Genomic DNA, 27206 nt, shown 5'->3' with positions numbered 1-27206 from the left:
AGATTAGGGTTGGCTAGTTTGAATAATTAATGGCGAAATCTGGTGGCTGGGGCTGCTCTCAGGTGCTTGTACCTGGCCCTGTGATGATTTACAGCAGGGGAAATATTGACTTGGTATGTAAGAGTTAGATAAAGGAGGTGGTTGGAGGTATTTTACAGTCTATTGGTTTATACATGAGACACAGCTCACTGACAAACTCTGACAAACTGATTCCTGCGGCACTGAGGAATTCCCCTGGGAGGGGAAGACACTGGGTAAGACACTTCCCAGCCAGCAAGGCCCCCTAAAGATGTCAAAACACTATTTTAATGTAGAAAATAAAAATATTAATATGACTTAGTTCTTCAAACATAATTAGGTTGAAACTACCTCTTCTCATTTTGTCTCTAGTCCCAGTTAATAAATTGTGGAGAAGCAGAGGTAGGTATGGCCCATTTCCCTTCATCAGAGAGAAGATGAATTTTCAAAGAGAACATTTAAAGTACAAGTGGCTCCTATTACCCACTGCCATAGTTTTCTAAATAAAAGCTAACAAGTACTTTTAATTCTTTTAATTCCTTCCCTGCCTTTTCGTATTGCATTATTTGTTCTGATCCAGCTGCATGGAGAAGGGAGTCAACATTTATATACTGCTGTTCTGTGTCAGAACTGTTCTTCAATATATGTTGCATTATATCATTCTTTTTAAGAAGCCAGCAAGTGTTGTGGCTGCATTTCCTGGAATAAGGAAAGTAAGACTTAGGCAAATGGCTCTATTTCAGAGCAACCAGTGGGAATCAGGTCTGATGAAGCCTGCATACTTTGCCAATGTAGCTACTGAGGAATGAAGTCAAATGAAAACACGTTTAACCTTTTCTATTTTAAAAGCAGTCTAGCTTTTTTTGTTAATGTTTGTTTGGTACTGGGGATTGAATCCAGGGGCACTTCACCAAGCCACATCCCCATCCCTTTTTGTTTTATTTAGAGACAAGGCCTCAATAAATTGTTGAAACTGGCTTTGAACTTGAGATCCTCCTGCCTCAATATCCTGAGCTGCTGGGATTACAGATGTGCACCTGGCTTGTTTTTGTTTGATGGTACAACTCCAAAACTAAATGTAAAAAGCTAATAAGTATTGCCTGTAGCTATAGCGACTTGAGGGGCTGAGGCAGAAGGACTGAAAGTTTGAGGTCAGCCTTGGCAACTGAGCAAAGCACTGTCAAGAAAGAAAGGAAGGAAGAAAAAGCAAAGAGGGAGGGAGGGAAAAAGGGAGAAAGGAAGAGGGCCAGGGGATGTAACTCAGTGGTAGAGTACCCTTTGGTTCAATTGGCAGTACCACCAAAAAAAAAAAAAAAAAAAAAAAACAGCTAAGCATTATATGTGCTTCCATATTTTACATTTCAAAAAATTTTTTTAAAGGAGAGAGAGAGAATCTTTTTTGTAGATGGACACAACACAATGCCTTTATTTTTATGTGGTATTGAGACTCAAACCCGGGCCCCTCCCATGCTAATTGAGTACTTTACCACTGAGCCACAATCCCAGCCCTACTGTTTTAAGAATTGTAATGCATTCCACTGTCATTTATTTTTTAAAAAATCAACAAAAAATAAATAAATAAAATAAAATTCTGGATTAAATGCTGCATTTCATACAAACTGGATAAAGAAACAGAATTGACAATGAGGATCTATGGCTACCCCTAATGCTGTGACACAGGAATAATACTTCACATTTCAAGGCACAAAGCCTTTTCTATGAAATAAAAATCCAAGAGCTTCTTCCTTCTCCTATCTAACTCATTCATTTTACCATAAATCAAATCTTTGGAAATAGCCATGAAATACATTATCTGATACGGTGGAAAATATTCCTGAATAGTATATTAATGTTCCTAAATGATTTCTCTGACCACCCAACAATGTATTTCTAACAGCTGGTTTCCCTAAGAGATCTTCCTACCAAATACAATACCTTCAGTACAGCATATAACCTTTAGCATAAGTTCATTTCATATTCAGATTTCTGTCATTTATCCTTCTTAGACTGCCTTTTTTTGTCAGAATAATTATAACAGGTTTAAATAGCTTCTCTTTCAGTAATCTAAAACCAACTAGAAATAAAAATACACACCAAGATACCAAAATCTTTCATGCTTAAAGGCAAATGTATTCAGTTCCTTCTCATGCAGCACATAAGGTAACTATCTGCTTCTTTTCCAAATCAAGTGTGGGACAACCTTTGAGGACCCATTCATGGCAAATGATCTTGCAATGTATTCTGGTATTTTATAAGGGAAAGGACATTTTTGCTGATGATTGACCAAGTGGGGAGTATACTGGGAGGAGAGCTAATGTCTAATGTCTCTTCCATCACCATCAAGTTCACAGCAGGTAGGGCCTGTATTAACTTGCACCAACAGATGCCTATAGAAGCCAATTCAGGTTTGACACAATAGGGAGGAAGGCATGGGAGAACACCAGAGACTTGATGTCCTGTGATGGAGTGTAGAGGGTGCTGATTAGAAAAAAATCAGAACAATGGAAGTGAAGTTATCTTCCTTAGGATGCCATGCCAAGCGAAAAGCCTCCAAAAAATCCTCCAGTCACTAGAACATTCTTCTTCACAAATGACACAACCTCCTCAGCTTTACTCTTGACCTCAGTTGGTATTTGGTTGCTCTTACGAATCTTCAGCTGTTCTTTGGTTTTTTTCATGTCCTTTTCTACTCGCTGCCAATCAACTTTAATGTACCCAGTATAGTTTGCAAGCTGAAGGAGAAAAAATCCGCCTCCCACAGTTGTTGCAGCCAATTTTCCAACCTTCTGGAAGATGAAACCAGTGCACCATCCAGTGACACCTCCAATTAACAGCTGCGTTGCCACGCTATACTTTTCAGCTGAGGGCCCAGACTCCTGCCCAAACAGTTTGCGCCATCATGGTTGCTTTTTAGCAAATTCTGCAAGGTCCAGCGACTCAAAATTTCCCTCAAACCTACCTTGACGCAGCCATTTCTGTGAGCACTTCTCGCGAGGCCACTCGCAGAGGATCAGCGCGGTAGGACACGGAGTACCGCGCTGGTATGGTTAGCAAGCTTCAGGCACGTGGGGCCCCTACTGTTGTTAATACAAATTCAGACATTGCCTCTCCAGTAAGTCGTGACACCATAGTTCCTTTTTGACTTCTGACACTGCCTCTCTAGTAAATAACACCGGTTTTTCTTTTTCAAATTTATTTGAAATCAAATTTCTTAAGTTCTTTATCTTTGATTTACAATAGAAGTACTTTTGAGAACCAAATCAAAGAGCCAGGCACAGTGGGGCTCACGTTTGTAATCCCAGTGACTCATCAGCACCGTGTAAAAATAAAGGTATTATGTTCAATTACAACTAAAAAAAATATTAAAAAATAAATAAAAATAAAAAGGGCTGAGGATGTGGCTCAGTGGTAAGCACCCTGGGTTAAATCCAAAAGGAATGCTAGCGTATAAATGTTATGAATTACCCTCTGAATTAAATTTTTTTTTGAATAGGTAATACTTTCATGTGGTCTGGACAAAAAAATTCCATTTTATACATACTGATATGATTACATATAATTATACACACACCCACACCCACACAAATGCAGTTAAGTTTCCTTTTTTACCTTAGTCTGTGTTTTATTGCTATAGCAAAATTGGGTAACATTCAGAAGACAGGTTTAATTAGCTCACAGTGTGGAGGTTCAAGAGCATGGCACTGGTTTCTGCTCAGCTCTTCATTTTTTTTTTTTTTTTGAGAGAAAGAGAGAATTTTTCAACATTCATTTTTCAGTTCTCAGCGACACAACATCTTTGTAAGTGGTGCTGAGGATCGAACCCGGGACGCATGCATGCCAGGCGAGCACGCCACCACCTGAGCCACATCTCCAGCCCCACTGCTCAGCTCTTCTGAGGGCCTTCTGCCTATATCACAACATGGCAGATGGCATCATGGTGGGAATGCATGTGAGAGGGAGAGATAACATGGCAAAACAAAAAGCCAGAGAGGAGCTGAGATGGCTGACTTTGTTTTGTAACTACTCATTCTTGTGAGCACTAACCCACTTCACGAGAGCAGTATTAATGCCTTCTAAGGCAGTGCCCTCCATGACCTATCCACTTTCTACTAGGCTCCATCTTTTGAAAGTTCTACCACTTCAGCACCACTATAGTGGGGATCATGCTAACACAGGAAACTTTGGGGAGGACAAACCTGTCATAACACTAGTATTTTCAGTTTCTTATTTATCCTGCAGTTATTTTATGTCACTTAAGAAAAATACACACAGACATTTATATGTATCCAAAGTACTTTGATATATTTAAAAAAAAACACAGAACAACATGTTTTTGGTAAACAAAATTTAATGTAACCATACAGTCAAGTAATAATGGTTAAAAGACATTTTACAACTTCTTAAAAATTTAAACTATGTAAGAATAAAAACAAAACATGTAAATATTAATGTGCTACAACTGAATTGAGAACAATGCAATACATTTCACTGTGAAGATTCCATAGTAGCTAACTGAAAGCAAATGACTTTGGCTGCCACAGGTCTGTACTAGTTGTAAAGCAGATTATACTTAGTTCAGTTTTAAAATTGGGTTGTTTGAGTCTCAATAGAATTTATATAAACTGCAGGGAGGAGTGATAGGAAAGGGAAGAAATGCTTTCTCAAGAAAGTTAAAGTAAAAGCATGTAGAGGGAAAAAAATAGTATGAAGAATGGAACGAAAGAAATTAGATAAATACTTTTTTGACACTAGATGTAGATATTTCAAATGACATTTACAAGGGCTTAATCAAAATAAGATAAATGTTTGTCTAAATATTTTAAAAAGCACCTAGGTATCAAAAAATAAAAATATAATAAAACTCCAAGCACCCAATGACTTCTCTTTAACATTCTCATTCTGCCAAGCAATCACAGTTGGTGCTCATTAAAATATTTAAGGGGGAAGTTTATGTACTCTATAGGAAACAAATATGAAACTTACTAAGGTAAGCTTTGCTTAGATTGAAAAAAATTGAAATAGCACTGGAGAACTTAAGGCACATAAACAAATTCAGATGTAGTTATTTTGAAAACATTAAAACAAATTGTTTTCTTTGGAACAATATATAAAATAAGTTATGACTTGCTATTCTTTAAAAATTATGATCATCTTTAGCACTAAGTAAATTTAATATCTAAAGCAATCACACAAATGTAAAACATTCATATAAAACATTTAAAAATGTCTAACATATGTTGCAAATGTCTCTGGAATTATCAGTTCACACGCCTGGCTCAAGTGGTTTCTGGTGCCTAACATTTTAGAAATGACTATTAGCATAGCTAGCTAGTCACACCTACTGTTTTATAGGTCAACCAAATTCTCCTATTCTGGTGCCTTGGTAAGGTCAATTTATTTACCTAAAAAGAATAATGGGGATGAGGTTATGTAAACCTGGCTTTCAACATAAAGAACAAGAAATTCTAATAAGGCCAAAATTATGTTGAGGTTAACCAGTGTCTTGAGTTTACTAAAAATAAAGGCAATCCATAGGAAGCCTTTGTGAGACATTATCTTATCACTTGGCACCACATAAATAGCAATCTCTCCCTCTCTTTGAAAAATAGTCTGGAGTAGATGTCTTTCCCACATGTAAAGCTCAAGACTCAAAAGGCACACACAAGCAATTCAACTCCTCTCTTTTCATGTATGGGTTCTCACAGTAATTTTTAAAAAATCTATTACCATATCCAGATAACAGGAAAAAGAAACATACACCTGGTTTGCACATTGACAAAAGTGGTATAATTGAACCTTTGTCTTTCCTGAGTTTTAAAAAGGGTATTGACAGTAGAGATAAAGAAACAATTCATATTCACTAAGAGAAAATATACCAGTTCACAAAACGTTTTAATTTTTTTAAATACAAAAGAATGTTTAACCACTGCCACGTGTGAAGCTCCTTTACCAAATTTAATTTACTCTAGAATCATCAACTGAAAGTTATTTAGTTATGGCACTTTAAACACCCAGATAGGCAAAAGTGACAAGTTAATACCCTCCCTGAGTGTCTCTCTCTCTCTCTCTCTCTCTCAAAATCTCAACTTTTCTTAACCTGGTTTAAATGGAGTTAAATATCTTATGTTTCACTCATTTAGGAAAAAAAAAGTTACTGAAGACCCAATAGGCTACCATTTCATGCCTGTGCAGTACAGTCAGTGGGAGTATTTCAGTAGAAAAGGAGGAAGTTAGATCACTCTGTCACTCATTCACAGAGGAAGAATATGGAAAAGGATACAAGTTCATGAAACACACACATGCAACAAACACAAAAACTATTTTTCTGTTATCCACAGAGCATACGTTCAAATTCTCTTTCCAACTGAAGTATCAAGCTGGAGTTAGCAAACATCTCTGCTGCCAATTTGTTTTCTAATCTTGTAAAAACTGGTTATATAGATTCTGATGGTATATAAGTCATCATTACTAATACTTATCTTGTACTTTCAAATGTAAAAAAGTACTCTAGAAATGCCCAAACAACAACAAAAATCTTATGGAATCAAATTTAACACGATCAACTAATTTTTACTTTGTGTTTTTTTTTTCTGATCATCACAAACTGCAAAAATTCTTGGTGTTTGTATATGTGTGTGTCCACAATCATTCTATCTATCTATCTATCTATCTATCTATCTATCTATCTATCTATCTATCTATCTATCTATCTATACAGGTATACACATGCATACTAACCCAGAGGCTCATTCAAGCATCACCTGTCAAGAGAAAAATCTGCCAACGATAGGATGACAGAATGAATATAATCTGACACCAATTTGGTTGATATATCCCTTTTGATATACTAATTGTATCCTAAAATATTTTTTTAAAATCAAGGCGAATGCCATTATTAGTCAAGAATTAGAAACAGGAAGAAAAATAATTAAAGTAAGTTAAAATATCAGTTGTGTAACTTTAAAAAATTACTTTAATTTTCTAGGATTCATGCTAAGTACTTGGTGGCCTTCAACATAAATTGCAACTACTTAATTTATGTAGTTTAAAAATTATGTAGAGAAAAAATTAAACAATATTGATATGAGGTCTGTGTTTAAACAAATTATTTTTGTTAAGGTTTCATTTCAATTTTACTACAACAAACACATGGATATGAAAATAAATGTAAAATAAAATATAAGTAAATAGTTAATACTTTTACAATAGACAAAAATACTAGAATACAAAGGTATCTTAAGAAAGTTTTTTTTTTTTTTATGTGAAGTCTCTGTATGGACAAGAGCTTACAAATACACATAAAAATAACAACTATTGTTTGTATAATTCTAAGCATTTACAAAACATGTTTTCATACATTATCTCATTTACTATAAAGAATTTCTGAACTAAATAGGTTCCATTATCTACAAAAGTATAATGAAGATATTTATTATAAAATTACAGTACAAGCATCCCAATTGTATATATAACTGTTTTTCAACTAATTATTTTCTAAATTGCTTTGATAGTTATCACAGAAAATTATGTATCATTTTAAAATTGACTTGAATTTAGATCCTAAGCTGTAAAGTTTCTCTATTTGAAACGTCTGTGTCATTCTAGAATAAGGGGGAAAACAAGTTTACCAATGTTAGGTTTTTTGATGACTACTTTGGTTTTAACAAAAATCTGGTGACACTATAATCATGTATTTGCATCATCCCTATTATGAAAAGGAGTATGCAATTCCAAAGTGAGAGACAACATTGACTGGGAAGTTAAAATACAGTAGGCTACCTGGTACATCCCTAAAATGTTGTAAATTATATCCGTCCATCCAGGAATCACAATAATTACTTAGGCTGTAGTTCCTGCCATATCCATTTATTTGCCTTGGAAAAAATTTTGACATTCCTCTCTGAAAACTGGTAAGCTTCATAAACTGTAGTTGAGAAATCTAGACAAATCAGTCTGTTTTACACAAATTAATACAATTTGGATTTATCTCAGAAGACTGGAACCACTGTTGTTTTTTTTTCAGAGCTAAGTTTAAAAGAAAAATGGACCCACTGAGGTAAGTGGTCCCTGCTTTAGCCTATTAAAGGCACTTCAACAGTAGAGATTCTCAGTTTTTTAGCCGTTTCAAAGAAAGCAGAATAACCAAGGAAGAGGTTCTGACCCAAAGCACCATACTAATGAGGTCAAACCTATTGGCTGGGGAGAAAACCCTTTCCTAGTTTTCACACGACAACGTTGCAAAATGGATTTCAACTCCTTTGTCAGGTTAAAGGAAAGAGACTTCCTTAGAGGACTTAGAGATGATGCATAAATACTTTGAGAGCCACAGTGGGTCCCATTCTCTTAAATAGTTGTTTAATTTTTTCTTACAAATTAACTTGTAATTTTCATCCCCCTTTTATGGGCACTTATATCTGTATCTCCTACCTAACTCCTCCCCCCAAAACATGTTTAATATAAGACAGCAGTTCTAAGAATGAAGTCACAATAATTCAGTATTTTATGATACTCGAATTGTTATCATTACAATTTTATCAATTGCGGGGGGGGGAAAACCCTTCAATAAAATTAATCAATGTGGATATGCTATGTCTGTGACAAAGATTTTTAAAATTGATTTTTCTCCCTAAGAATACATACTAAGCATTCTCAGCATTAGGTGAGTCAACCTAAATGAAGCCTCAGTCATGCAATTTTTCTTTACATAAATGACAAAATAAGGAATATACAGTCTTGCAGATAAACATACATAAATGAAAAGACCATTCACAAATTTCTAAAAAAGTATTCAGGCAGACATTATTTCCTACTCCACAGAGGCTTCTTAACAAATACAAGGGTAACTCTCAAAGGTCAAGCAACAATCACCATAATTATCTTTAACAACTTCTTTCCATTACAGCAAAGGCTTTATTACAGTTTGAAAGACTGATGTACTGGGGAGAAAGGCACCAGGATTATTGGTTTTACTATTTTTTGAATATGGCACAGAGGAGATAAGTCAAGTTCCCACTCAGGAGTTTTTAAAACCTCTCATCTTGGATCAGTGTGGCTTCTTGGTGAGGTATCCTGGCTTTAAAGCTTAAAGCATTTCTCATTGTATCTATGGATAGTCACACAGCCATGATAGGACACTGGCCTGGGCATTGCAGCTACCCCTGTGATGATACTTGTCGCAGGATCATAACAGAGAATAGTGTCTGTGGCTTCTCCATTTTCCCGTCTTCCACCCAGGATATATATTTTACCATTACACACAGACATACCACAGTTTTCCTGTTTAACCAAATACATAAAAAAAAAATTAACTGTTGCAGATAAAAAATTTGGTAACAAACTGAAAAGTAAAAAAAAGACATTTAAACACAATCAAAAAAAGGGAAACATAATATAAGTTAAGCTACTTTTTGCCAAATTCCCATCCTGTGTGTGGGCACTAGATAATTCTGTATGCATGGAGTGAATAGAAATATATATTATATGTTAGTAATTGGGGCCAAGATGTGAAGGCAGGATGGGCATGGTAGACTGACATAGAAAGGCTTAACTTAACAATTATGAAACAAAACCTCTTTGAAAAACAGTCGCTTCTACTAATTCTACTGAGGAAGTTGTTGTTGTTGTTTTTTAATATCATAGAAACTAGCTATTACCTGACCACAGGTAGGAATCTTATTCACTTTATAGAACTACCCACAAGTTGAATGAAGGAATGAGAGGAAGAGTTATACCAAATTAGTTATAACCAAATCACAGAAATGATCTTTGCCTATGATGGTATTCTTAGCTTAAGTTTTACTCTTGTGTGGCAATAATATAGTAACTACATAAAATAATTATTTTTTTGAAAAATGAGAGTGATTTTTCAAACAAATAAACAATACTAAAATTTATCTCACTAAAACATGGACTTATTTATGCTATAAGTCAAATACTCTATTTACATTTCATTTTACTTCAGAAAATTAATATCTTATAATATTGTATCTTGTTATTGTGGTTTCACATCATCTACAATGAAACAGTTCTACCAATGAGTTCAATAAACATTTTTTTTTTAAAGAGAGAGTGAGAGAGGGGAGGGAGAGAGAGAGAGAGAGAGAATTTTTAATATTTATTTTTTTTTAGTTCTCTGTGGATACAACTTCTTTGTTTGTATGTGGTGCTGAGGATCGAACCCAGGCCACACGCATGCCAGGCGAGTGCGCTACCGCTTGAGCCACATCCCCAGCCCTCAATAAACATTTTCACTGGCCAGATTTGCTACATATAGATTTCCCTCTTATAGAAAAAAATCTAAATTGTGGTGGATTTGCATAATCTTCAGGTCTGAAAGCATCAGTGAGTACTTAAAATGCCTGTATTAGAATTTATATGTGAAAATGAAATGGCTTGTTAACATTAATGAACGATATTTTTATCTTAAGAGTGAAACCCATGAGCCACACAAATTATAAGTCAAACTAAAGCACAATGAGCTCTTTCTACAAATTCTAAAAGTTCTGAATACAATAAAACAATGACAAAAATATACTTAATTTTCAGGTACAAGCTATGTTGAATATTGAATGGTATAATTACTTTTATGGTGATTCTAAAGCAATGTGTCATTACACAATCTGGTTATTAATATTTCAGATAATAATGCTCAGAATTTAAATGAATGAAGCAAGCCACCTTGAAAACAAATATTCATTCATACTGGGAAATTATTTCTACCAGATGAAATTGTTTATTTCACTCTGTAAAATACCTACTCTTTACTCTGTGTATATGTATACTATATGAAACACTTATTCTTTACTCAAAGGGTAGCTAGTGGCAAAAATAATTGATCAATATATGAAGTTTTAATGTTATTTTTAAAGACTAAAATGAAATGATTCTTATATTATTAAAAATCTTCTCTTTAATTACTTTTATAAATGCTTAAATGTTAAAATGTTAACCAACATTATACAAAAATAATCAGAGTTATTTTAATTATTCTAAACTTTAATGATATTTTAAATACCTGGTCTACTGAAGAAAGAAAAGAAATCTTCACAATTGACTTAAAAAACACCCCTGCTGCTGGGCATGGTGGCGTACTACTGTAATCCCAGCTACTTGGGAGGCCAAGTTTGAGGCCAGTCTCAGCAATTTAGTGAGACTCTATCTCAATATAACAATAACAATAAAAAGAAAACATATAAAAAGGACTGGGGATGTGGCTCAGTCGTTAAGTGTTCCTGTTCAATTTCTGGTACTAAAAAGAAAAAAAAAAGCCCACAAAAAGCCCCCAAACCTATAATTTTTTAACAAGGACATTTCTAATGGGGGTTAGAAAGCAGAAAGCAAAATATGTTTAGAATATCAATTGTGACCTTAAGGAATTATGCAAAGTTGAGAGGCATGGGAATGGTGAAGAACAAATAGAGAAATAGGTTGGGTCCATAAGGACCATAAAAAAAAAAAGTTAAAAAGTTAAAATATTTTCAACTCTTTGTTACTTGATATTTTGAGCATTAAAAAAAGCAATAGTTTTAGATTCATTTCTCATTTTATCGTCTACCAAAAAATTAGAATTATCTTTTTCACTGATTAGCATTAAAAGGGCAGGCAATTAATATATACATACACTTAGTAATACTGGTAGTGAGAAGGAATGAGGGGAGAGAAAATGATCCCCCAAATCCTGACACTACATTTGAACTTCAACAGTCTTTGTAAAATTTAATATACTTCTGATCCAAATGTTCCTTTCCCTTAAAATTTCTGAAATCTATGTTATTCACTGTTTAGAGAAAATGTGCCATGATGTCCTGTTGTTGATATTTTTCGGTTATGTCAATCATCCAATTAAAAATATATTCATTGTATGCTCTGCATTATGTTTATGTGGTAATTAGCTTCCTAACTAAGCTCTCTTAATCATTTTGTACAGTATAATCAAGTTTCTAATGAACAGTGATCTTTAATAAAAATGAATTACTCTTTAAAATATTCATAAAACAAGCCAATAAAATATATTTTAGATTAAAACTTCATTTCCTCTTAAATGTAATATGAGAAGGATAAAAGATTATATTCACTCCATACTCTGAAGCTGAAGATCATATTATGTCTCTTTTATCAGTTGGGATAATGATAGTCTGAATACATTATTAAGTGAAGACTATAACTCAATATCAACAACTTTAAAAAGATTGTGTTATACTCAAATCCTCTTCATTATCCTTATAGTTCTATGCTATATCTCTTGTGTATCTTGAATGCAAGATTATCTTAAAATTAGGTTCTTCATTTACTTTACTTTCTCATTTGCTTACTTACTCAATATTTACTGAACATGAATAAATCCAAAATACATTAAGAGATGAGTTAGAATAGTATTCTCAAGAAGGCTGAAGACTAGCATGGAAAATACTCAATTTATACCCATTAGGGAATATGTTAGTGTCATAACATAAGTGTTGGAAGTTGTAACATCAGAAGAAAAACACAATCAGTTCTGGCCAAAGTAAAATCAGTTTGTTGTAACTATAAAGTTTGTTTTTAAAATGAATAATTACAAATAGAGAAGGTTTAAAAAAAAAAAAAGGTTCATTAGAAGCTAAGGAGGAGACAGCGAGAACCAAGACAAGAATATATATGACCTGTTTAGAGAACACAAGTAATGAGCAAGGTACAGTGGTGCACGCCCATAATCCCAGAGTCTTGGGCAGTTGAAGTAGGGGGACCATGAGGTTTGAGGCTGGCCTTGGCAACTTAGTGAGACCCTGTCTCAAAATTTAAAAAGGAAGAAGGGAGGGAGGAAGAGAAGATAGAGGGAAGGCAAGAAGGAAGGAAAAAAAAAAGAAAATCGGGACTGGGAATGTAATTGGGATATAGTTATAGTGTGAGGCTGAAAAGGCAAAGAAAAGATTCGTAAGAGAAGGTCTAGAATGAAGTGATAAAACAAGTAGGTTTCCAGTCAAGGGAGAGATGAATTTACATGTGTAAAGAAAAGATCTGGTGGCAAAATGGTTCAAATTAATAGATTGATTCAATTTAATAGAAAGTGAAGAATATCTAATAAATTACATTTCTAAGTTGTTTGGAGACACAAAAAAAGTAAGCTTGGCAAAGAAGGTACATTTTAACTAAGTCTGAAGTCTTGGGCACCCATGGAAAATAGACAGCTGGAAATTGGAGTCTGGAGCGCAGGAGAGAGGCTTTGGTGCAGATCAAGACTTGAAGTCTTCAGTACTGGGTAGCAGATGAAATCATTCAGGAATAGACTATATACTGGGAAGAGGTAAGGGGAAAGGGGCTCAAACAACATTCATATTTAAGAACTGAGTAGAAAAAAAAGAAAAAATATGAAAGAGTCTTAAAGAGATTACTAGTAGTGACTGTGAGAGCACAACATTTTTAAGTGGTTATAAGTAGAGCCAGATTTCCAGCATCAAAAGCAGCATTTTGCTAGAAGGAAGGTAAACAGAGCCATGAATCAAAAGGTTGAGGGAAGGTCTTTTGGGGAATGGCAGGGATAAGGGAGTGGGCTCCAGATGGAAACCGACAAACCATGTCCTTTATAACAAAAACAATGAATGACCTAGTTGCTAACCAGAAAAGCATCCATATGAGAACATTTCTTCAAAAATATTAAAAAGGGGATGAAGACAAGAATAGGGTTCTGAAAAAGATTAAAGGGAATAAAAAAATCAATAGATACTTCATCTTGGGATGGTAAAAAGGAAGTTATTTAAAAAAAATTCCCTGGAATGACTTCATAAAAGTTTTATGTGGAACTTTAAAAAAATATGAAGTTCAAGTAAATAGGTAATATTTTAAAAGTAAAATTCCAGTGGATTAATAGTAGTCATATGCTTGGTCCCTCTTAGGTTTATTTCTCTCCTGGACCGTTTTACAATATTACCTGTCGGCTGAATGTATTCTGTACATGCATCCAGTAGTCTTCAACTGGATCATAACAGTATATTGTCTTGGTCAGTCCACCAGCAACATAGATCAGGTTGTTTAAGGAGACAGCTGTTATACACCTCTTGGCAATTGGGATAGCTGCACGAAGTAGCCAAGAGTTGGTTTCTGGATCATAAGATTGAACCTAATAATATAGAGAAACACTTAATTAAAGTTTCTAAATAAATTAGTAATTTTACTTAATAATAAGGTCTACCAATACACAGAAACATGATTCAAAATAAAATTCCATTTGTTCAGAGAATTAAAGGAGGAGGTTAGCCTCACAGTGAAATGTGTATATTTAGAATAAATTCTCCAAAAAAATACAAATTTATTACTATGAAGCAGAAAAAAGTAATAAATGCACACTGTTTCCAGGATGAAGGGCCATCAGGTTAGTTTTACTTATTTCCACTGAAATTAGCAGTCTAAATTTTAAAAAATTGCCTTATGTGGAATAATCATTCCTCAATCTGAAAATAATTTCTTTGTACTTTTAAGGAGTCCTTTCTTAAAAAAAAATACAAGTAGACCTCAATAAGTTATTGTAAGTTCTGAATTCATGAATTCTAAGTGACATTTGATCACACTGTATTGAAATTTAACTTAGAAAAAGAATTAATCGATTGACAAAATTAAGGTAACATTTATAGATCAATTAAGCATTAGATACTTTTTTCCCCAATATAAAAATGGTATTTCCTGAGATGTCAGGACCACATATGTTCTTTTGTCTCAGGAATTCAATGAACTGCAGTTACTGTGAGCCATCCTCTATTTACATTGCAGGGGCTCCTTTTCTTCCTTTTTGTTCTAAAAATACTTTGAAAGTATGCACAAAATGACCTAGTTGGAAGCAGTATAATTAGTCATTGTGCTTTATCCTGGGCTAATTCACTTCCCAACTGTGTTGCATGTGAATAATTTAGATTTTGTAGATGATAGCAGTAAAATTTCAGTACTGAGATTAGTTTTATTTCAAACATCTTAGATTACACTTGTTATGAAAAGTGTTTAGATATTGTAGGGTCTTGCTTTAACAACACAAAATTCAGAGGTTTTCCCCAAAAGAATAAAGTACCAGAAAATTTTTAAAAGATCTTTCACACTAAGCAACCTAACTACCTACTGGATAAACTTTCTGTCTTTCCCTTTTTATATATATTTTTGGTAATTTCTTTATAAGAACATGGCTTAAGGTTTGGGGACGTGGATCAGTAGTATAGAGCATTCTCAGCATGCTCAAGGCTCTGGGTTCCATCCACAGTAAAGAGAGTGGGGGGCAGGGGCACTGACTTACCTTATCAGAACAAGTATTATCATCAGGTCCTCCACCAATCACGAACAATTTGCCTACACAGCTAGTCACTGCAGGAGAACTCACTGCTTCCTTAAGGGGAGCTACTTCAGTCCATCGATTCGAAAAGGAATCATAACACTCTACGCTGCTAAGTCTGTTTTGTCCATCATAGCCTCCTACGACGTATACCTATATGTAAAATACATAAAAACACTTAAATATCAAAAGTCCAAATTTTGAACTAGTTGGTTAAAGAAGGGATTTCCTCTCTTTAAAAGCCCTTGATAAATATCTATAACCAGAGCTTCCGTGTCTTCTTATATACTGTTTATTTGTTGTCTCACTGTATGTATATCTGTACTTTGTACACGAAAGCTTATGACTTTTTTCACACCCCCACTTCAAGAACAAATTTTCACCACTTCCTTGGTGATCATGGAGAATTGCATGATTTACCTTAAGTGTTCACACTCATGGATGATGAACTATTTGATTTTCATAAAGTAATAAACTATGAAACTAAAATATTAGGTAAGGATTATTAGATTATGAGAATTTGGAAGACAGGGCCTATCTTTTAGTACCTGATGCATAATGAATTTATAATTTTCACTTCAAAGAGCTTTAATGTACATTTTCACTTTACAAACAGGAGGAAGGCAGGACAAATCAATATCTTTATATGAAAGATATCTGGAGCTTTTTTTTTTAAAATTTTCAATTTTTATTCACTGAATTGCTTCAAAGATTTTGCATATATTCAATTATGATTTTAGAACCATAGGTGATTTTTTTTTTTAAGAGAGATAGAGAATTTTAACATTTATTTTTCAGTTTTCGGTGGACACAACATCTTTGTTTGTATGTGGTGCCGAGGATGGAACCCGGGCCGCATGCATGCCAGGAGAGCGCGCTACCGCTTGAGCCACATCCCCAGCCCGAGCTTTTTAAATTTTAACAAAGCTCTCCGTGTTTCCTTTAATGAGCAGTCGTCATCAACGCTTCCTTCATATCTGATTAATTTAATTAAGTTCTATTTATATCTATCTATATCTTCTTTCACACATCTCTTGTATCTGCCCATTCCTTTTATTTGTCACTACCACCATCCTACTTTAGGGTCCACATGATTTCAAACCTCAAATAACCTCCTGATCTCCATTCTTGTGCTCTGAAAACTTATAGATTAATTTTCCTAAAACACTTCATCAATTCCTTTTTTTTTTTTGGTATTGGGGATTGAACCCAGGGACCCTTAATCACTGAGCCACATCCCCAGACCTTTTTTATATTTTCTTTAGAGTCAGGGTCTTACTAAGTTGCTTAAAGCCTCACTAAATTGCTGAGGTTGGCTTTGAACTTGTGATCCTCCTGCCTCAGCCTCCTGAGCTGCTGGGATTAAAGGCAAGCACCAAAGCACCTGGCCATCAATTCAACAGTTCAACAACAAATCCCAAGGACCAAAGCCAAATTTCACATCTTGTCATTAAAATTTGTCTACAATTTATCTTTCAATGTTCCTTTAAATTTTTACAGAAGCTAATGTCACTTCTGTCATGCATTTCTCACATTATGTTATGGTGACCTAATGGTGGATTTGTGCCCAGAACACCATACAGCTCAGGAAGGTAAAGTATCTTATAAAAGGTTGTGCAGCTCTAAGTGGTATGCAGTTTCAAGGAAGAGGACAGCTGGGTTCATATCTAGCTCTGCCTCTCCATATATAGCAATTAATCTTCTCAGAAACTCAGTTATTTATTCACTCAGTTAAAAATGTACACAAGAATACTTATCACATAACCTTAGAGTTTAAACTTTAGTACATACTCCTATACATATAAATGAAAAATGCACACCATGAGCATCAAGACAGAAGGGCTCTAGAGTGAGAAAATCTGAGCTTTTGCCATTGCTTTATCTGTGTAACCTTGGGCAAGGTTTTCCTTATAAACTGACAAAGTTATAGTAAATATCCTCTTTCTATATTCTAAATTCTAAGTCATCTTAGGTTTCCTTATAGAGAGTATTACAATTTTTAAATATGTTCATAGATTTGAATTCAGCCTCTATTTTAATTTTTAGGATAATGGTTTCCATGAATTGGGTACTTGCTATGTAAAACAGAAATGATTCTTCTTATTTCTTGATTTAGCACCTTAAGCTTTGGGTACCTTTGTGTCAAGTATTTGTCAAAAAAATTTGAATTTACTAAAACATAATATTTTTTGATGCATCAATCATTTTCATTTGTCTATGTCCAGATTAAATAATTACAAATTATACTTTTAGTCAGAGCTCATCTCCTTTTAACCCCTCAATTATTTTAAAGTCTCTTTCCTAGTAATTCTTTGTCATTCTTTAGGCATAGCTACCAAAATCACATAGAAATAGTAGGTATGAGCACATCAATGGTTTTCAAAAAGATTTCTACTGATATTTTATTTCCAGTACATCAATCACAATTTTTCATAGGCTTTGTTGATAGCTGCAGCATATATGATATTAAAGTCTCTAGTAATCAACAATAGCTTTTAAACTGTGTTTTGGGAAGCTCTAAGTGTCCACAGTATAGAGACTTCAAGAAGCCTCTTGTGGGGATATAGGGCAAGAAAGACTGATAGGGGTCTGAGTAGGAAATTCTAAGCCAATATCTTTGATTCAATTAGAACAGTTCTGGTTTTCTAAGTGGCTCTGAAATATCTCACTGTAAGGCCTTAAAGGTAGTGTTTTTTTTAGAAAGAGGTTCGAGGGGACCAATCAAAGAATTACGTGCAGTCAAGTATCTCGTGATCCTCAGATTTTTCATTCACTTAAGTTGGCTTTGGAGGTGCTCACAGAGATGCTGGCAGGGAATGGCTACAGACTCTGAATTACTCCCTAATACAGCTGCTAAAGATAATATGTTTAATGTAATGGGTTTTTAATATAAGATTTAACTTTTAAAAAGAGTATACAGTTCTTTAAAAGGTTACGAAGGCTAGTATGGTTCTTATCCTATATTGTATGTATTTTAATAATATTCATTATCTTTAGTCAATAATACATTTTCTTTAAAATATGTTGATGTTTATCTTGTTATTTAAATTTGTTTTGTCCTTACTTGTACAAAAAAAAAAGATAAAGTAACATCATTTTAGATAAGTAAATCTTAGCTTGCTTGCCAAATTCAGTAAAAGGAAAAAAAGTTTTGCTTGGATTAGACATTGCCCTTTTGATGTAACTCCTTTCTTTTCCAATTCTTAGGCATTTGGATTCCAATGTGCATGAGAAAAGATATGTGCTACATTGCCATGAATTCCAAGTTGGGAGAACAAAATATCCATTCAAAATTACAGTGTCATATTGTTTATATCTTCAGTTTATCTACTATGGTTAGGAATGGAAGGAAATACTATTTGAATCCAAAACACCCAAAGGGAAAGTGAAATGCAGGACTTAGCTGTGGTATTTATTTTGGAAATGTACAAGCAATAGTAATAAAAAATGGTTTCTCTTACTTTACCAAGGAGGACAGCCATTTTGTGACGCCATCTGCCTTTATTTAGAGAGGCAACTCTGATCCAAATATTTAACTGTGAGTTATAAATCCAGACATCACGACTATTGATTCTTCCACCTTTAAATGCAAAACAGTGCACATGGAATAATATATCACTATATATTTATCATCAAGAGATCTATGCCACCAAAGCACAGGAGGCAATTCATAAATTTGAGAATTAAGTTCAATAAATGAAAGAAAGACGCTCTTACAGCTTAATGAAAATAGTTCTACAGAGCAGATTTAAACTTTGTCAATTATGATCTTGAGAAGTAGTGATTATAGGTCTTCTTAAAATAAAATACAGAATATGAGTTTTACAAATATATGACTGTTAATTTAGAAGTCAGATATCAGGACCCATCAAATATATATATTTTTTTTAAAGTACTGGGGATTGAACTGAGAAGCACTTTACAGCTGAGCTACATCCCCAATCTTTTTTTTTTTTTTTTTGGGTGGGGGGAGGTGGTACCAGGGATTGAACTCAGGGGCACTCTACCACTGAGCCATATCCCCAGCCCTATTTTGTATTTTATTTAGAGACAGGGTCTCACTGAGCTGCTTAGTGCCTCACTTTTGTTGAGGCTAGCTTTGAACTCATGGTCCTCCTGTCTCAGTCTCTGAGCTACTATGATTATAGGCCTACACCACTGCCCCTGGCTGTTTTTAATTTTTATAAGACAGGTTTTCACTAATTATAGAGGTCGGCCTCTAATTTGTGATATTCCTGCCTCAGCCTCCTGAATTGCTGGGATTATGGGTGTACACCACCATGTCTAGTGCCAAATAACAGACTTTTGAGCACAGATTCAATAGTTATATTCTATATTATCCTTATCCTTTTTTGCAGGGGGGGGGCGGTTAGAACTGGAGATTGAACCCAGGGGCATTCAACCACCCATTTAATTATGTGAGCCATATCCACAACCTTGTTTTCATTTTTTAATTTTGAGACAGGGTCTTGCTAAGTTGTTTAGGTCCTAAGTGGCTGGGATTATATGGTGTGCCACCATGCTCAGCTCATTCTATCTTGTGAGTATTTTTAAAAGAAAAATATTATTTTTAGTTTTATTTGTTGTATAAAAAGATTTGCCTAAAGTGAGCATATTCACATTTCACTATTTTCTTTTAAGACACTATTGTTGTTTAAAACAGTCAAGTCATACCCAAATGAAAAGCAGCTAGCAACTCCAGTGATCCTTTATTTACCTGAAACAAGAATGTCATTCCTTAGAGCGCAGACTGCATACTCTGATTTGGTAAATTCTGGAAGCTTAGCCAAAGACTTCCATTCTCCTGTTACAGGATCATAACACTCAGTATATGGAAGGTTAAATCCTCCAACTCGTTCACAGCCTCCAACAACAACTATCACCTCTGAATAGCCAGTGGACCTAAAATAATTATTGTAAAAATGCAAATAATAATAAATATTAAAATATATTCAAAATTTTTTAAAATCCTAAAAACAAACCACACATTGTCATAAACAAACAGTTAAGTTTATTCTCTTTATACGTGCCAAAAGTACAGAATGGCAGTTACTTGCTTGAGAATATTTACAGGGTAGATAGTGAAATATCTATGGATATTTTTTTCTATGGGTTTTGACCTAAAAATTGTAAACCAGTCAAACGAGCCTATCTAATTTACTAATATTTAAACTAATATTAAAGATATTATCAAGTAATATTAAGAATGACTTTCAAATGCAGTTTTGCAGCAATTCAAATATATATAACCACACAAGGTTAAGATAATGAACTTTTTCTAACTGTAGGAAAATGCTGTTTTTTTTAAATCAGACTGTTCATTCTAAAAAACTAATTAATAGGTTTGATCTAGGCACCCTTTAAAGAAGTTTATGTGACCCTTTATGCCCTGTGAAAACAACAAAAACCATCTACATATGAACCTGGAAGTGACCCCCTCTAGATACTGAATTTGCTGACACCTTGCTCTTGGATTTCCCAGTCTCCAGAATTGGGGGAACTGAGAGAACTGAATTTCCATTGTTTATAAGCCACCCAGTATGTGGTATCCTGCTATAATTCCTGAGTCGACTAAGATACCTTGATAATACATGCTTAATAAAAATAAGAAAAATAGTCTAGTTATCTAATACTAGGCAAATAGACTGACAATGAAAAAAATTCTAATTCAACGAAAGTTTAAAAAAAAAAAAAAGGAGGAGCTGGAGTTGTGGCTCAGTGATAGAGCGCTTGACTTGCATATGTGAGGCATTGGGTTTTATTCTTAGCACCATATAAAATAAATAAATAAGTAAAATACAGGTATTGTGTCCATGTTCAACTAAAAATATAAAACAGAAAAGAAAAAGAAGTTTATGTATTTGTTCAGAAGTAAATTTTAAAAATACAGAGTAAGTAAATTAAGGTAATCTAACTAAAAGTGTCAGGCAGTCAGTAAAAATGCAGACAACAAAGGATGTTAAAGGGGAAACACACAAAATAAAAAATTATAGTTAGAGTGTAAAGGGGAAAAACACAAAATAAAAATTTATAGTTAAGAGTATATTCAATGGTATGTTAAAAATGTATCTGAGAAAAAAATACACCAAAATGCAGATGAAGGTTGTTTCTGAATGGTATGGTGCTCCACTTTCTATCATTACAATTTTCAAATTGACAGTAAATACAGTCTATTTTTAGAATGGAAAAAAAAAAAAAGAAGAAGAAACACCTTTAAGACGGTGAAGAGAATCCTAATGGTTCATGCTAGTCACTGGCCTCAACTAAAGATACACAGGAAAAACAAATGCTTAACCAAGATCTCTTTGTTCATAAGCTTCAATAGACAGCTTTAGAATTTTAAAATTCTTTGTCTTTTATATTTGTTCAGAAATTTAATCTAAATGAAAAAATCTTGTGATTACATTTTATGGTTACTACAAGTCAAATCTCATTAAAAAATTTCAATACTCTCTCTTCTTTTTCTTCACTGATAATGGCATTTATTCTGGCAAGAATTGTGCAGTTTGCTACAAGAAAGATAAAGTATGGCATTTATGATCCATTTTACCATGCCTCAAATGCAGAAGCTGATTTTCTTTCATAGTTGAAATATAGCTTCATGGTTTCCCCAACATCTGTGCTGCATTTCTCATCTAAAAACTAGACTGAGTAAGTTATATATAATCCCTCTCCTCTTAATTAAATGTGGAGAGAAAAAAAGACCACATCAGAATGCTGATAGTTTTAGTCAATTATACCATAAAATTACTAAATACTGTCACTGGGGCTAAATCATTTCTAACTGTTTTAATGTAAAATCCAGAGTAATAATTATAGAACATTGGTTTTATACTTCACTTATAAGCTTGTAGTTTTGCCTATATTGAAGGTCCTATCTGTAACCAAATAGCCTTTAACTTAATTGATACAAGTCCGGTGTTCTCACCACAGTATGTTAACCCAATAAAAGAGATCTATTTAATTAATTAAATTAATCTATTTTTTTGGTGGTGCTAGGAATGTAACCAGGGTCTTGCACATGCTAAGCAAATGTTCTGTTATTGAGCTATATCCCTAGTACTATTTCATTAATTTTTTTGAAGTAAAGTTTTTGATCTTCTACAATGATGAAATAAATATCTGCTGCTCTAGCATTAAGTTTTGCCAATTCTCCCTAGGAAGGCATAACAAAATGGTTCTTTTTAAAATAATATATTTTTAAAAATCTTCCTTTCTTTTATCATACATTCCAAAAGGTCCTTTTGATAATAATATATTTTTTTAAATTTTCCTTTTATTTCATCATAAATTCAAAGGTCAAATTTATGATTTATGTGAAAGATAAAATAATTATAAATCTACAGATATTCTAAACCAAATCAACAAAAATTTAGTAATTACCAGATTCAGTTAAAATCTGAAAAGGTAAAATACAGGAACTGCTGTCTGAAATAACAGACCTACTTATAAATCAATGTCAAATATGCCAGAAACAGATGAACTCCCAAACTTTCATCAACAACAAGGGTTGAAAGATGATCCTGACTAGTAACAAAATGGATTTTTAAGAAACACAATAAGAAAAGGAAGTGTGTTCCCATTTATTAGGAAATCAGAAAGGAGGGGTAGGGAGAGATGTTAGAGATAGAGTCTATTCACCATTCTAAGACTTAAAAATATATGAAAATCAAACCATCACTAAGTCTAAGGAAACAGCATGATTCTCTAGTTTATAACATATTACACTACCAAATTCAATGTGTTGATTCATCTAAAGATAGAAAAGGGGATTTTTTTTTTAAAATATTTTATTAGTTGTTGATGGGCCTTTATTTATTTTTATGTGGTGCTGAGAATCGAACCCGGTACCTCACACATGCTAGGCAAGTGTTTTACCACTGAGCCACAATCCCAGCCCCAGAAAAGGGGATTGATAAGCCCTGAAAACAATAAATAAATGAACAAATGAATAAAAGAATAAATAACAATCACAAAGGCAAATATTTGCTATACCCAGGGAAAAGAGAATCTTAGGTAAGGTGACTTGAACATTATCTTTTCTTTGCTAAGAATATTTTAATGCTGGGTGAGAGAGTTCCTCAAGTTATATTAGCTGAGAGGACTCTGGTTCTAAAGACCCACCGACTCCCTTTGTTTAGATTCCATGTTTGCCAAACAACCTTTGGATACTTTGGCTTCCCATATAGGGATTTGCCTATAGTAAGAGAACATACTGGGCAGATCGCTTTAACATTTTGAATCTCTTGACAGTTTCATTTCTCACCACAAACAGATTTACAGACTAGAAGATAAATGAGTTAATAATCTCTCATAGTGAACGTTAAATCTGTCCCTAACAGTTTGATCTCTTCCTAATTTCTAAACCTGGTGAGGACACAGACCACCTGTGTGGTGAGGCTGTTTACCTGAAAGGCAATAGGCAGAATGGATTTTCTGAGGAAATGGCTGTATTGATCAGAATCAGTTAATTAATAAGTTCTCAAGAATTAACCACAGATGTTTTCAAATACTGAGTAACAAAGATGTTCATCTTAAAGTCTGAAAATCAGAAATAGCTGGATCCAGTGACTCATGCCTATAATCCCAGCTACTTGTGAAGCTGAAGCAGGAGGATCCTAAATACAAGGCCATTCTGGGCAATTTAGTGGGATCCTATCTTAAAAAAAAAAAAAAAAAGAAAGAAAGAAAGAAAAGAAAAGAAAAGGAAGAGAAGGAAAGAAAAGAGAAGAAAAAGGGCCAGGATGTAGCTCAGTGGTAGTATATTTGCCCAGTATGTAGCAGGTCCTAGGGTTCAATCCCTAGTACAAAGGGGGAGAGGGATCAGAAACAGCTTAAATGTGCATGGTGATGGTGGTTATGGTATACTGTACTAGATTTCATATTATGGAACCACCTTTAACAAATATTGAGTGATAAAACACAAAGTAAGAAAAGGATTACAATGCTACACATGAAATAATAAACTTATAGAGGAAAAAAAAGAATAAAGATGTAACTCAGAGTACCTGCCTAGCAGTTTGGCCAAAAAGAGTGTGAGAGAGAGAAAGAATAAAGCCAATTACCTCTTACAGGTAAGACAATGGGTAATATTTTTTGATTATATTTTCTAATTTTTCTCCAATTAATGTAAATTACCCTAGTCCTACTCTGCCCAATCTAAGAACAAACTAAATAAAAATTAGACCTTACTACTAACAGCCACCATTTGGTTTCTTTTCAGCCTAGCATGCTTTTTAGTCATCAGACTTCTGCTGCTTCTTCCTGTTCCCAAGGCCAGAAAAGATTGTCTGGTTCATTCAGAGATCCCTCTCCCCAAGAGGAGAGATTCAGTCTGAGTGATTGAACTTGTAATATATAAACTCCAAACCCATGAGAGGCCATTTTCAGCAAGATTAATGAAAGAAAATTATGCCTACATGCCAAGAATAGAGATGAGAACAGAAGACAGAAGGCACACCTTGGTATTTGGGTGGGGATGAGTGCCAGGGATTGACCTTAGGGGCACTTGACCACTGAGCCACATCCCTAGCCCTATTTTGTATTTTATTTAGAGACAGGGTCTCACTGAGCTGCTTAGCACCTTGCTTTTGGGTGAGGCTGGTTTTGAACTCACCATCCTCCAGGGTTGCTGGGATTATAGGTGTGGCTACTGTACCCAGCCAGCTTGGTTTTTGATGGCTTTTTAGTAGCCTGTTCCATAAGGTCCTGTTGAATTTTTGTCCCTAGGTTCTACAAGATACAGTCTCCCTTAAATACATTTGCCTTTTTCGGGGGGGGGGGGGGGGGGGAGAGGGGCAGGGAGGGAGGAAAGGAGATACTGGGAATTTAACCCAGGGGCTATTTACTGCTGATCTACATCTAAGCCCTTTTTATATTTTGAGACCAGGTTTAGCTAAATTGCTAAGAATGGCCTTGAACTTGTGATCATCCTGTCTCTACCTCCCAAGCCTCTTGGATTTATATTTGCCTTTTATAAAAAAAAAAAAAAGTTTCTATTATTCACAATCCAGAATTCTGATACATCATTAGAGTTCAGTGAATTGCAGGAAAAAATACAAATGGCTTTTATACTCAGGAAAAATGTGAAAATCTTCCATATTAAAAAAGAAATGTAAATTAAAAGTATGAGATATCATTTTCCCTTTTCATAGTAACAAAGATTTACAAAAACTAATGCAAACTAGGTTGGCAAAGGACTGCAGAAATATGTGCTTTCATATTTCTAGCTTAAGTATAAACTGGAAGGCAATTTTCACAATACCTACAAAAAATTAAAACTATACATATCCTATGACTGTACAATACTACTACTAGTTATTCATGCTATAAATTAACATTGTATGTATGCAAAGACATAGGCTCAGAATAGTAACTAATCATGCTTTGCAATGGAAACACTCACACACTCTAGAAACAACCTAAATATCCATCAAGAGATGGGTTAAATAAATTAGTCTATTCATAAACGGCATACTCTCCAGATCAAATCTGAAAAATTCCTGAATAACAAAATGGAGAAAGGTCTGCATGTGGTAAAATAGAACTTTTCCCAAGATCTTTTCAAGTAGTAAAAATGAGGTGAAGGATTTTGAGTGCAGTATCCTCTATATGTATAAGAAAAGTAGAGAGGTTTGCATATGAGCACACATGCACTCGCACACATCTAAACAAAGAATATCTCTAGGGGCTGTGGCTGTGGCTCAGTGGTAGAGCACTCACTGGCACATGTAAGGAATTGAGTTTGATCCTCAGCACCACATAAAAATGAATAAAATAAAGGTATTGTGTCTATCTACAACTAAAAATATTTTAACCACCCTCCCCCCTTTTTTTTAAAAGATGATTTCTAAAAGAAGTTCAGATGAACAGAGTGTAAGGTAGAAGACTTAAATGTATATTGTTACATAAAAAAAGTGTCTGAGTTCAAAAGAATATATATAAATTTGGTAAGCCATACTTCCTATAATATAGAATATCTTTTGTGTGTACATATATGTGGTACTAGGAATTGAATCCAGTGGCAATGGTACTCTACCAATGACCTACACCCCCAGCCCATTTCATTTATTAAATTTTGAGACAGGGTCTCACTAAGTTGCCAAGGCTGGCCTTGAATTTGGTATCCTATTGCCTAAGCCCTGTGAGCTGCAGGATTACAGGTGTGTACCACCACACCTGGCTAGAATATCTTTTTTAAGAGGGACTGGAATAGGAATTCAGATTCTAGATTCTAGTCCTATCCCTGATACTAAGTAATTTTGTAACCAGAGTAAGTCATTTTGCTTAATCATGCCCTGTTTTTATCACCTATAAAATAAGAAACAAGAAATTTATTAAATAATCATAAAATATCATTTCTTAAAAAAATATTCTTTAACTCTCTTAGTTTTCTCCTTGGTTTACAACAGGAACTTGAGCATTGTCCTCATTATGGCAATTAAATTCTATATTCATTATACAGATAACAGGAAGTGAACAATATTAAAAGAGACAAGCACTTTAATTGTTGATTCTAACTCAAAATAATGAACTTACAAGTCTTAGCTATCTCTATTGCTCAATGGAGTATGGTAAAGGACACTGATATCTTCCACAGACACTAACAACTTGCCACTTAGGGTCAATACACTGTAAGATGCTTGTTTAGTTTAATATCATCTGTGTTTCTACATGAGAACCTCATTATGTAGGTAGTCCAGCCCTCCCAAAATGGGAGGGGAGACTACTATTTTTTCCAGAGAATCATGGTAGGAACAATCTAGATTGGGACACAATGCAAAATCAGAACCAAGCAATTAGGGGTTTAAATGTCTGGGGGCTGGGGATGTCACTCAAGCGGTAGCGCGCTCGTGCGGCCCAGGTTCGATCCTCAGCACCACATACAAACAAAGATGTTGTG

The 27206-nt window shown here is 34.3% G+C and overlaps 1 protein-coding gene and 1 pseudogene across 8 annotated transcripts in view; both read right to left on the bottom strand.

Moving 5' to 3' along the window:
• Positions 1-1403: 1403 nt before the first annotated feature.
• On the bottom strand, positions 1404-4302 carry LOC144376342 (FUN14 domain-containing protein 2 pseudogene; annotated as a pseudogene).
• A 46-nt stretch (positions 4303-4348) lies between these two features.
• Positions 4349-27206, bottom strand: part of Klhl24 (kelch like family member 24) — a 42272-nt gene continuing 19414 nt past the window's right edge. For 6 of the 8 annotated variants that reach the window (XM_078043770.1, XM_078043767.1, XM_078043768.1 and 3 more), the window contains 5 exons: positions 20022-20206; positions 18766-18884; positions 15269-15457; positions 13922-14110; positions 4349-9294 (listed from right to left, as the gene is read on the bottom strand). In XM_078043770.1, the coding sequence (XP_077899896.1) occupies positions 9094-9294; positions 13922-14110; positions 15269-15457; positions 18766-18884; positions 20022-20206 (883 nt within the window). In that variant the 3' untranslated portion in view covers positions 4349-9093. Of the gene's footprint in view, positions 9295-13026; positions 13288-13921; positions 14111-15268; positions 15458-18765; positions 18885-20021; positions 20207-27206 lie in introns of those variants that run through there. The other 2 variants (XM_078043772.1, XM_078043773.1) reach the window with 2 other exon arrangements.

This window comes from Ictidomys tridecemlineatus, chromosome 3 (assembly GCF_052094955.1).
Source record: "Ictidomys tridecemlineatus isolate mIctTri1 chromosome 3, mIctTri1.hap1, whole genome shotgun sequence".
Lineage (NCBI taxonomy): Eukaryota > Metazoa > Chordata > Mammalia > Rodentia > Sciuridae > Ictidomys > Ictidomys tridecemlineatus.
This window is presented reverse-complemented; position numbering and strand designations above follow the sequence as displayed.